Source organism: Entelurus aequoreus, linkage group LG12 (genome assembly GCF_033978785.1).
Source record: "Entelurus aequoreus isolate RoL-2023_Sb linkage group LG12, RoL_Eaeq_v1.1, whole genome shotgun sequence".
Classification (NCBI taxonomy): domain Eukaryota; kingdom Metazoa; phylum Chordata; class Actinopteri; order Syngnathiformes; family Syngnathidae; genus Entelurus; species Entelurus aequoreus.
In genome coordinates, this window is record NC_084742.1 from 58,558,462 (window position 1) to 58,571,887 (window position 13,426).

At 37.0% G+C, this 13,426-nt stretch overlaps 1 protein-coding gene across 1 annotated transcript; it reads right to left on the minus strand.

Moving 5' to 3' along the window:
* Positions 1 to 617: 617 nt before the first annotated feature.
* LOC133662900 (enoyl-CoA hydratase domain-containing protein 3, mitochondrial-like) lies at positions 618 to 13,186 on the minus strand. Its single transcript, XM_062067089.1, has 6 exons — positions 13,010 to 13,186; positions 6,828 to 6,949; positions 6,666 to 6,763; positions 4,467 to 4,667; positions 4,221 to 4,399; positions 618 to 1,111 (listed from the first exon to the last, which is right to left on the minus strand). Exons 1-6 carry the CDS (start codon positions 13,138 to 13,140, stop codon positions 958 to 960), a joined length of 885 nt encoding a protein of 294 aa, XP_061923073.1. The 5' UTR covers positions 13,141 to 13,186; the 3' UTR covers positions 618 to 957.
* Positions 13,187 to 13,426: the final 240 nt, after the last annotated feature.

Sequence of the window (13,426 nt, forward strand, 5' to 3'; positions counted from 1 at the left end):
TAAGTACGGCCCCTGATGTTTAGATTTGAGGACAGCGCAAAGAAAGAGGCTTCAAAAAAGTTCAGACAAGACAAAACACGAGAGCAAGCTGGGAGAAGAAGGGAGCGGGGAAAAATGCGACAGCCCTCACTAGAGGCAAGACAGAAAAAAAAATAATAAAAATAAAAGATTTGCCTGAAAAGCTGACAGGACAAAAAATAAAATAATAATTAAAACAAGTACAGAAACAGTACAATAACAGAAATGACTGTGACGTGCAGTGAACTATACACTAGGTGAGGCATAGATACTTTTGGAGTTGTTTTTTTTCCTTAAATTTATATATGCAGCTCTAATCATTGTTGATATAAGGTTGCACATTAGAATAACAGGAAAAAGAAGGGAGTAATTTGCTTTCAAAAAAACTTTATCATAATGATATTATATGATAAATGGGTCCAAAAAGTATTTGATAAACTTGTTATTAAATACTTTTTGGTCCCATTTGCTTTTAACAAAATAAATCAAGTATTATGAGTGTATCTTACCTTTCTGTGTTTGTATCTGAAGCAGCAATAGCTATCCTCCATGAAAACCTACTTTGTATGATCACATTCATTTTGGCTTAAAGTCCAGTTTAGAGAAGTGTTTAATCTTGGATACAGTATATAATCCTCCATATTGGCAGACACATTCATTTCATTCAATTTCATTCCAAGCAATAAAACAATATTTTTGCATTTGACAAAAAAACACCCACCAACGCTGGCTTACTCTAATAAAAATGCCAAATATAATCCACAAATATTAAGAATATAAAACTATTTTATTACATACAGTATTTTCAAAGGTGACCATGCAGCCAGAGAATGCATCATGATTATTTCTCAATTGTCATTTGATTTTCCATCAGTCTCCTTTTAAGGCAGCCAGGTACTTGTTTCACATTTTGTGCTGATCCAGGAACAGCACATCTAGTCAGTCGCTGACTTTTTCAGCTTGGTGGCTCCACACTGGCTTGCGTTTCTCAATGAACGCTCTTATTCCCTCCTGGCCGTCCCTCAGGGACAGGTTGTCAACCATCACCTTCGAGGCTGTGGCATACGCCGCATCTCTACCTTGAGACATTTGTCTGTGGAGGAACGACAAGAGCGTCTCAAAAAATATATAGCGGCTGTGATTAGAATGGGTAAATAAGTCCCTCCAGGATTTTGCAGCATTTTTTGTGGTAGTTGTGGCCTAAAATGCCTGATTTTGCAGCAAAAGTTGTGATGTTTTGAGGCTTAATTTTTCAAAAACATTGACTCCACTTGTGATTTTATGTTTTGTTTTTTTTAATCATTTTTAAGTGTTCCTTGTAGCCTTAATGTCAAAAGGCACAGGATTATTTTTTTTTACAAAAATTGGTAAACAAATACTGTATTGATGTTTTGCTTGTTTTATACTAAACATGCCTAAAACTAGACACTAGATGGCAGTAAAAGCACATAATTAGAGCTCAGTATCCAATTACTGCACTGTTTTAGTTCATTATATATAGCAGCTGTGATTAGAAGGAATAAATAAGTCCCAACAGGATTTTGCAGCATTTTTTGTGGTTGTTGTGGCCTAAAATGCCTGATTTTGCAGCAAAAGTTGTGATGTTTTGAGGCTTAATTTTTCAAACACATTGACTCCACTTGTGATTTTATGTTTTTTTAAAAATAATTTTTAAGTGTTCCTTGTAGCCTTAATGTAAAAAAGCACAGGATTTTTTATTTACAAAAATTGGTAAACAAATACTGTATTGATGTTTTGCTTGTTTTATACAAAACATGCCTAAAACTAGACACTAGATGGCAGCCATAGCACATAATTAGAGCTCAGTTTCCAATTACTGCACTGTTTTAGTTCATTATATATAGCAGCTGTGATTAGAAGGAATAAATAAGTCCCAACAGGATTTTGCAGCATTTTTTGTGGTTGTTGTGGCCTAAAATGCCTGATTTTGCAGCAAAAGTTGTGATGTTTTGAGGCTTAATTTTTCAAAAACATTGACTCCACTTGTGATTTTATGTTTTGTTTGTTTTAATCATTTTTAAGTGTTCCTTGTAGCCTTAATGTAAAAAAGCACAGGATTTTTTATTTACAAAAATTGGTAAACAAATACTGTATTGATGTTTTGCTTGTTTTATACAAAAAATGCCTAAAACTAGACACTAGATGGCAGCAAAAGCACATAATCAGAGCTCAGTATCCAGTTACTGCACTGTTTTAGTTCATTATATATAGCAGCTGTGATTAGAAGGAATAGATAAGGCCCAACAGGATTTTGCAGCATTTTTTGTGGTTGTTGTGGCCTGAAATGCCTGATTTTGCAGCAAAAGTTGTGATGTTTTGAGGCTTAATTTTTCAAAAACATTGACTCCACTTGTGATTTTATGTTTTGTTTTTTTTAATCATTTTTAAGTGTTCCTTGTAGCCTTAATGTCAAAAGGCACAGGATTTTTTTTTTTTTACAAAAATTGGTAAACAAATACTGTATTGATGTTTTGCTTGTTTTATACCAAACATGCCTAAAACTAGACACTAGATGGCAGTAAAAGCACATAATTAGAGCTCAGTATCCAATTACTGCACTGTTTTAGTTAATTATATATAGCAGCTGTGATTAGAAGGAATAAATAAGTCCCAACAGGATTTTGCAGCATTTTTTGTGGTTGTTGTGGCCTAAAATGCCTGATTTTGCAGCAAAAGTTGTGATGTTTTGAGGCTTAATTTTTCAAAAACATTGACTCCACTTGTGATTTTATGGCTTTTTTTCCCCCAATCATTTTTAAGTGTTCCTTGTAGCCTTAATGTCAAAAAGCACAGGATTTTTTTTTTTTTTACAAAAATTGGTAAACAAATACTGTATTGATGTTTTGCTTGTTTTATACTAAACATGCCTGAAACTAGACACTAGATGGCAGCAAAAGCACATAATTAGAGCTCAGTATCCAATTACTGCACTGTTTTAGTTCATTATATATAGCAGCTGTGATTAGAAGGAATAAATAAGTCCCAACAGGATTTTGCAGCTTTTTTTGAGGTTGTTGTGGCCTAAAATGCCTGATTTTGCAGCAAAAGTTTTGATGTTTTGAGGCTTAATTTTTCAAAAACATTGACTCCACTTGTGATTTCATGTTTGTTTTTAAAAAAATCATTTTTAAGTGTTCCTTGTAGCCTTAATGTCAAAAAGCACAGGATTTTTTTTTACAAAAATTGGTAAACAAATACTGTATTGATGTTTTGCTTGTTTTATACTAAACATGCCCAAAACTTGACACTAGATGGCAGCAAAAGCACATAATTAGAGCTCAGTATCCAATTACTGCACTGTTTTAGTTCATTATATATAGCAGCTGTGATTAGAAGGAATAAATAAGTCCCAACAGGATTTTGCAGCATTTTTTGTGGTTGTTGTGGCCTGAAACGCCTGATTTTGCAGCAAAAGTTGTGATGTTTTGAGGCTTAATTTTTCAAAAACATTGACTCCACTTGTGATTTTATGTTTTGTTTTTTTTTAATCATTTTTAAGTGTTCCTTGTAGCCTTAATGTAAAAAAGCACAGGATTTTTTATTTACAAAAATTGGTAAACAAATACTGTATTGATGTTTTGCTTGTTTTATACTAAACATGCCTAAAACTAGACACTTAGTTCACAATCCTCACACTTCTCCTCAATTGAGCTAAATTGAATTCTGTCTCTGTTTAATTCCTTGCTTCTTGTCTTGTTTAATAGATGTCATCAGTGTTTGAACCTGACATGAATGAGTAAGGATTAGAGATTATTATCACATTTATACATCTCTAACTGCCTCTTTGCTAGGTTAGCAATACCCTTGATAAACAAAAGTTAAATACACATGTAAATACATGTAAACTAGGAAGTGATTGTCTGTACACTACATTACCCAGAAGGCTTAGCGCCATAGACAGGATGTCTTGTTCCATTTGAGCAGTAAAGAGTTAATATGTTGTTATAAATTGCTGTTCCTTCTTCATCTACATAAGAAACAAACATACGTTTTGATTAGACGGTTGACGTGTGCGTTTGAACGCCACTCAGAGACACTTTAGATTGGCGAAAAATGTGTGGGCTTTGGACAAAGTTGCTCGGCTGCGCATACTTTGCAGGGATTGGTCGAATTTGCTTAAATTAGCGCGATCGTCACATCGCAAAATCCTGGCGGGACTGGTAAACGTTGCGTTCAAAGACCTTTGGAAGGTCGCCTTGCCCAGCGCCACCACGGGCCGGCTGGCCTGACACACCCGCCGGGCGATGGCTAACGTCTCCGCCTCCAGCCGCTCCTCCGGCACCACCTTGCTGAGCAGCCCGTGCAGCAAAGCATCATGGGCTGACAGGGGCGTGCCTGTGAAAAGCATCTCCATGGCAACCTGGCAGCGGGAGTCGTAAACGATATGATCAACACCTAAGAGAGTTGTTGTTGTAGAGCCCTCGTACCTTCCTGGGCACGGCGCGGCCGATCGCCACGGCCGGCGTGGAGCAGAACAGGCCCACGTTGACACCCGGGGTGGCGAACGTCGACTTCTCGGACGCCACCGCCACGTCACAGCTGGCCACCAGCTGGCAGCCTGCCGCCGTGGCCACGCCGTTCACCATGGCGATAACCGGGACAGGAACGTCTTGAATCAGAGTCATGACCTGAGATGACAAGACAGCAAGTGCTCTTGTCAATCAATCAATCAATCAATTAATCAATGATTATTCATATAGCCCTAAATCACAAGTGTCTCAAAGGGCTGCACAAGCCACAACGACATCCTCTGTACAGAGCCCACATAAGGGCAAGGAAAAACTCACAACCCAGTGGGATGTCAATGTGAATGACTATGAGAAACCTTGGAGAGGACCGCAGATGTGGGTGACCCCCCCCCCCTCTAGGGGAGACCGGATGCAATGGACGTCGTGGGTCTAGCATAATATTGTGAGAGTCCAGTCCATAGTGGATCTAACATAATATTGAGAGTCCAGTCCATAGTGGATCTAACATAATAGTGTGAGAGTCCAGTCCATAATGGATCTAACATAATATTGAGAGTCCAGTCCATAGTGGATCTAACAAAATATTGAGAGTCCAGTCCATAGTGGATCTAACATAATAGTGTGAGAGTCCAGTCCATAGTGGATCTAACATAATAGTGTGAGAGTCCAGTCCATAATGGATCTAACAAAATATTGAGAGTCCAGTCCATAGTGGATCTAACATAATAGTGTGAGAGTCCAGTCCATAGTGGATCTAACATAATAGTGAGAGTCCAGTCCATAGTGGATCTAACATAATAGTGTGAGAGTCCAGTCCATAATGGATCTAACATAATATTGAGAGTCCAGTCCATAGTGGATCTAACATAATAGTGTGAGAGTCCAGTCCATAGTGGATCTAACATAATAGTGTGATAGTCCAGTCCATAGTGGATCTAACATAATAGTGAGAGTCCAGTCCATAATGGATCTAACATAATATTGAGAGTCCAGTCCATAGTGGATCTAACATAATAGTGTGATAGTCCAGTCCATAGTGGATCTAACATAATAGTGAGAGTCCAGTCCATAGTGGATTTAACATAATAGTGTGAGAGTCCAGTCCATAGTGGATCTAACATAATAGTAAGAGTCCAGTCCATAGTGAATCTAACATGATAGTGTGAGAGTCCAGTCCATAGTGGATCTAACATAATAGTGTGAGAGTCAAGTCCATAGTGGATCTAACATAATAGTGTGAGAGTCCAGTCCATAGTGGATCTATCATAATAGTGAGAGTACAGTCCATAGTGGATCTAACATAATAGTGTGAGAGTCCAGTCCATAGTGGAGCTAGCATAATAGTGAGAGTCCAGTCCATAGTGGATCTAACATAATAGTGTGAGAGTCCAGTCCATAGTGGATCTAACATAATAGTGGGAGAGTCCAGTCCATAGTGGATCTAACATAATAGTGTGAGAGTCCAGTTCATAGTGGATCTATCATAATAGTGAGAGTCCAGTCCATAGTGGATCTAACATAATAGTGTGAGAGTCCAGTCCATAGTAGATCTAACATAATAGTGAGAGTCCAGTCTATAGTGGATCTAACATAATAGTGAGAGTCCAGTCCATAGTGGATCTAACATAATAGTGTGAGAGTCCAGTCCATAGTGGATCTATCATAATAGTGAGAGTACAGTCCATAGTGGATCTAACATAATAGTGTGAGTCCAGTCCATAGTGGATCTAACATAATAGTGAGAGTCCAGTCCATAGTGGAGCTAGCATAATAGTGAGAGTCCAGTCCATAGTGGATCTAACATAATAGTGAGAGTCCAGTCCATAGTGGATCTAACATGATAGTGTGAGAGTCCAGTCCATAGTGGATCTAACATAATAGTGTGAGAGTCCAGTCCATAGTGGATCTAACATGATAGTGGGAGAGTCCAGTCCATAGTGGATCTAACATAATAGTGAGAGTCCAGTCCATAGTGGGGCCAGCAGGAGACCATCCCATGCGGAGACAGGTCAGCAGCAGAGATGTCCCCAACCGATGCACAGGCGAGCGGTCCACCCCGGGTCCCGACTCTGGACAGCCAGCACTTCATCCATGGCCACTGAATCTGTGTGTCAATTGAAGTCAACACAGAAGGCGCGGCAAGGCAAGGTAACGCACCTCCGTGCAGGCGTGAAAGACTCGCGTGTGGTAGTCTCGACCCTGCGTCGAGGTCAGCTCCTTCAAGTCGTGTCCGGAAGAAAACACCGGACCTTCAGCTAACACACACACACACAATGTGACATATACTTTTACAATCAGACATGGCGCTGTGGACTGTACCTGAAATGACGATGACTCTGAGATCTTGGCCGTCCACGTCAGCAAGGATGTCCTCCCTGAGGGACTCCAGCATGGACAGAGACAATGCATTCCTCTTTTTGGGATTGTTGAGTATTATTCTCCTACAAAACACCGACATAATGTTACAAAAGGAAATCTTTTTTCCTCAACAATTGGTTCAAGAATGATATTACTTTAGTGAGTCAGCTTTTCAATAAAAACGTTTTAATTACCAAGAATTTCTCAACCATTTTAAGGTCCCTGTGACTCCCAAGCAATTTGCCATTCTATTTGATGCCATTCCAACTAGAGATGTCCGATAATGGCTTTTTTGCCAAAATCCGATATTGTCCAACTCTTAATTACCGATTCCGATATCAACTGATACCGATATATACAGTCGTGGAATTAATAATAATAGATTTATTTGGAAAAAGCACTTTACATTGAGTAAACAACCTCAAAGTGCTACAGTGTATTAAAAAAAATAAAAATAAAAAGATATAAAAAATGTAATTAAATTAAAACTAGAACAGCAAAATAGCTAAAACTAGTATGCATATATCTAAAAAAAGGCTTCTTTTTTTTTTTTTTTTTTTTAAAAGAAGGGTTTTTAAGCCTTTTTTAAAAGCATCCACAGTCTGTGGTGCCCTCAGGTGGTCAGGGAGAGTGTTCCACAGACTGTGAGCGGCAGAGCAGAAATTAACACATTATTATGCCTAATTTTGTTGTGATGCCCCGCTGGATGCATTAAACAATGTAACAAGGTTTTCCAAAATAAATCAACTCAAGTTATGGGAAAAAAATGCCAACATGGCACTGCCATATTTGTTATTTAAGTCACAAAGTGCATTATTTTTTTTTAACATGCCTCAAAACAGCAGCTTGGAATTTGGGACATGCTCTCCCATGCGGAGGTTGAGGTGGGCGGGGTTGAGTAGGGGGGAGCGGGGGGTGTATATTGTAGCGTCCCGGAAGAGTTAGTGCTAGGCTTTTTTTTTTTAAAAAGAAGGGGTTTTAAGCCTTTTTTAAAAGCATCCACAGTCTGTGGTGCCCTCAGGTGGTCAGGGAGAGCGTTCCACAGACTGGGAGCCACAGTGGTTTGGTGGTAGCGGGGGGGTGTATATTGTAGCGTCCCGGAAGAGTTAGTGCTGCAAGGGGTTCTGGGTATATTGTTCTGTTGTGTTTATGTTGTGTTACGGTGCGGATGTTCTACCGAAATGTGTTTGTCATTCTTGTTTGGTGTGGGTTCACAGTGTGGCGCATATTTGTAACAGTGTTAAAGTTGTTCATATGGCCACCGTCAGTGTGACCTGTATGGCTGTTGACCAAGTATGCCTTGCATTCACTTACTGTATTATGTGACTGGGCCGCCACGCTGTTTGTATGGACAACCTCAAAATGCTACAGTGTATTAAAAAAATAAGAAGATAATAAAAATGAATGAAAATAAAAACTAGAACAGCCTAATAGCTAGAACTAGCATATATACAACATATATCTAAAAAAAAAAAGTTTTTTTAAAAAAAAGAAGGGTTTTTAAGCCTTTTTTAAAAGCATCCACAGTCTGTGGTGCCCTCAGGTGGTCAGGGAGAGCGTTCCACAGACTGGGAGCCACAGTGGTTTGGTGGTAGCGGGGGGTGTATATAGTAGCGTCCCGGAAGAGTTAGTGCTGCAAGGGGTTCTGGGTAGGGCTGGGCGATATATCGATATGCGCTCGATATGTAGCATCATTTGAAAAGTCACCTGTTAAAGTTAAAGTTAAAGTTAAAGTACCAATGATTGTCACACAATGATTGTCACACACACACTAGAGTGCTTACTCCGCATGTCAGTTTCAACATCTCCGTTCGGTGCCACACGCCCACACCATCAAAATGCAGAGGCAAACATTTCCAGATCAACACCGTATGAAAAAAATAGTGATTTTTTTAGCTGTGATTTCCTTTTCTGCATGAAAGTTTTAAAGTAGCATATATTAATGCAGTATGAAGAAGAATGTTTTATTGTAGACACATAGAATCATCATACTGCTGTGATTATATGCATCAAGTGTTCATTCAACGCTAAGGCAAAATGTCCACATATATATCGTGTATTGCGATATGGCCTTAAAATATTGCGATATTTAAAAAAGGCCATATCACCCAGCCCTGGTTCTGGGTATTTGTTCTGTTGTGTTACGGTGCGGATGTTCTCCCGAAATGTGTTTGTCATTCTTGTTTGGTGTGGGTTCACAGTGTGGCGCATATTTGTAACACTGTTAAAGTTGTTTATACGGCCACCCTCAGTGTGACCTGTATGGCTGTTGACCAAGTATGCGTTGCAGTCACTTGTGTGTGTGAAAATCCGTAGATATTATGTGACTGGGCCGGCACGCAAAGGCAGTGCCTTTAAGGTTTATTGGCGCTCCGTACTTCTCCCTACGGCCGTGTACACAGCGGCCTTTTAAAAAGTCATACATTTTACTTTCTGAAACCGATACCGATAATTTCCGATATTACATTTTAGAGCATTTATCGGCCGATAATATCGGCAATCCGATATTATCGGACATCTCTAATTCGAACACGTGTTGTTATGTTGCGCAGGGCTCACTCATCTCCTCTTTCTGCTGTAACAGAAAAATAACAGAAAAATCCGCAGCTTATTCCAAAATGATTGTGTGTCTGTCTCCGATGTAATTGTGCTCTGGAATAATGTTGTGGATGTCCCTTCCTAACAGGTATTTACTTACCAACAAAGTCAAAGAGATATCTTTTAAAATCATTCATGGTTATTACCCTTTAAAGACTGTGATGGGTAGATACAAGAAGGACATTGATGTTACCTGCACCTTATGTTACCTGCACCTTATGTAACATGCATCTACAGACTGTTTACCACCTGTTTTAGACTTGTGAAAGCACACCATCACTACGGCAGGGCAATTGTGGCGTCATCCTGGACAATATTCATGACAAATTTGTGCTTTGTTTTAAAGATGTGCTATTTGGATTTACACTGTATGAAAAACAGGAATTTTACCTTTGCAACCTCGTTAACCTCGTGGCTAAGTTTTATATTCATAAATGTAAGTTTCTCAATACCCCACCTGTTGTTTTGTGCCTTTAAAAAAGAATTAGAACTCTACGTTAAAACACTCTCTACCTCTAACAACCAAAAAGCTGTTAAAACGATGATGCTGTGTTCCAAATTGAAGTTATTTACTGAAATTGAGTGAGCCTATGGCTTTGCACTTTGTTTGTTGTATATATATATATATATATATATATATATATATATATATATATATATATATATATATATATATATATATATATATATATATTAGGGGTGTAACGGTACGTGTATTCGTATTGAACCGTTTCGGTACGGGGGTTCTTGTTCGGTTCGGAGGTGTACCGAACAAGTTTCCACACGGACATATTAACTAGCGTTACGCACGTTGTGTAAACAATGCACACCGAGGCACAACACACGGCATGCTAGCAGCTAACGTGCTAGGATAGACTGACCATACGTAGGGATGATGTTTGATAAGAAATTATCGAGTTCAAGCCTATTATCGAATCCTATTATTGAACCGATTCCTTATCGATTCTCTTATCGAGTCCAGATAGGTTGTTGTATATGGAAAAAAACACACAATATTTGGTTTAACAAAAGCTCACTTTTATTATATAAGAAAAAAATAAAATCTAATAAATAAATAAATATTGACTGTTACCCCCCTAATAAAATAAAATAAAATAAATAAATATTGACTGTTGTTACCCAAAGTATATTAAGTGAGATTTTTCAGAAAAACAAATATATACAGTAACACAAAAACAACCTGTCTCTGTGATCACTATAGGTGTATAAATAATAAAATAGTGTTAAATAAAATCAGTCCCTTGGGCACAAAACTGAAAATAATACAGCTCTCCAAAAATGCACTTCTGCTGCTATTTGACATAACTGTTTGTTATGATGCTTTGACATTTTTGCACTTTAATTCTTTAGTGAAAGAAAATTCTATGAAGAGAAAAGTTGTTTGCAAATGTGGTTACAATGCTAAAAAATGAAAAGTTAAAGCTAAAAAAAGAAATACACTTTATTGAGTTAAAATCTTTCTTTATAGGGGGAAAGATGTGATGTTATGAGCTAGGGAATATAACAACTACACTACCCAGCGTGCAACGGGCTCTGCTTTTTATCCATAGATTTATCACATTTAATTTTTTATTATCTATAGCAGGGGTGTCAAAAGTGTGCCCCGGAGGCCATTTGTGGCCCACAGCTAATGTTTTAAAGGCCCACGGCACATTCTAAAAATACTATTCAAATAAACAACAACATAACAAAAGTGAAATAAAAAAGCTTAAAGGTTAAATGTAATTTAGAAAAAGTTGCAATGTTGACTAATAAAACAAAGCTGTTTTTTTCTTCTTTCAAACTGTCATTGCTCAAAACATAATATTGAATCAAAATCAATGTTATTATGAATGATTGACCTAGCCAAGGTTCCCATTACTTCACATCAAATATTCCACTAAGAAAAATATTTTTGGTGGAAGATTTTGCAAACTTGGTAAATAAATAACCCACAAATTTATATTTTGTTGTTTTCTTACTGTACCGAAAATGAACCGAACAGTGACCTCTAAACCGAGGTACGTACCGAACCAACATTTTTGTGATATATATATATATATATATATATATATATATATATATATATATATATATATATATATATATATATATATATATATATCTATATATCTATATATATATATATATATATATATATATATATATATATATATAAGGGCTGCAACTAATAATTAATTTGATAATCGATTAATCTGTCGATTATTACTTCAATTAATCGATTAATAATCGGATAAAAGCATACTGGCACCATACTTATTTTGATTATAGTTTCTCAGCTGTTTGTAAATGTTGCAGTTTATAAATAAAGGTTTATTAAAAAAATAAAAATAAAACACATTTTTTAATTAAAAATAAAATTAAAAAAAACCTCTGCGCATGCGCATAGCATAGATCCAACGAATCAATGACTAAATTAATCGGCATCTATTTTAATAATCGATTAGTTGTTGCAGCCCTAATATATATATATATATATATATATATATATATATATATATATATATATATATATATATATATATATATATATATATATATATATATATATATATAATTTATTTTATATATATATATTTATATATTATTTATATATATTTATTTATTTATATATGCACCTTATTGCTTTTTTATCCTGCACTACCGTGAGCTTATGTAACGAAATGTCGTTCTTATCTGTGCTGTAAAGTTCAAATTTGAATGACAATAATAAAGAAGTCTAAGTCTAAGTCTAATATATATATATTAGGGCTGCAACAACTAATCGATTAAATTGATTAAAATCGATTATAAAAATAGTTGGCGATTAATTTAGTCATCGATTCGTTGGATCTATGCTATGCGCAGAGGCAATTTTTTTATTTTTATTTTTATAAACCTTTATTTATAAACTGCAACATGTACGAACAGCTGAGATACAATAATCAAAATAAGTATGGTGCCAGTGTGCTGTTTTTTCTCTAAATAAAATACTGGAAAGGATAGAAATGTAGTTTGTCTCTTTTATCGGATTATTAATCGATTAATCTAAGTAATAATCAACAGATTAATCGATTATCAAAATAATCGTTAGTTGCAGCCCTAATATATATATATACATATATATATATACAGTGTATATAGCATTCTATTTTAGTTACTTTGAATTTACAACCCCCTAGCGCTGTGTTGTACTGTTTTTGTACTTACTTTGATTATTATTTGTCAACTGTTTGCAAATGTTGAAATTTATAAAGAAAGGTTTATATAAAAAAAATAAAAAATAAAAAAATAAAAAACACCGACATGCACAGCAGCTGTACCTATTACACTGGCCAGAGGGGGAGGACATTTTCAAGGTAAACAACACGTTACGCAACAGTGGGCTTTTGCCGAATTACGCCGAATTCATCAGAATGTTTCAAACTGTCGTGGTAGTCGGACTGAAATAAAAAGTAGCGACTTGCCAGCGAAATGGAAGAGTTTCTGCAACTTTTTAAAGCGAGTTCGCCACTTGAGCGCGAAGTCAACTACAAATAGGTCACCTGATTCCGTTGTTCTGCCTGCGGACGGTCAGCGGTTCCGGTTCCGTCCGAGAGAAGAAACGCGGTCCAACGGGCAGCGGAGGCCTGCTCAAAAGAAGGTTTGTTGTCGTGCTCAGCAATCTACGAGCCATGTTTGGACTCTGAGGATATCACCTGTAACACTTCCGGGGTCGTGACGTCATCGCGTATTTGCCGTAAAGCGCAGTAGTCATAGACATGTTATAAGTAGACGCAGCATTGGCTGCTGTGAGGCGAGAAGTTGGGCCGCCATCTTGAAGTGGTGATGAGGATCCTAAACTGACAGTTGACAGGTAGAAAACAAAGATGTTGTTCAGCGTTTTCCTGCTCAAATGAGCGGACTGTTGAAAATAGGAATCGGGGGGATTACTTTTCACAAGTAATATTTAACATTAACGT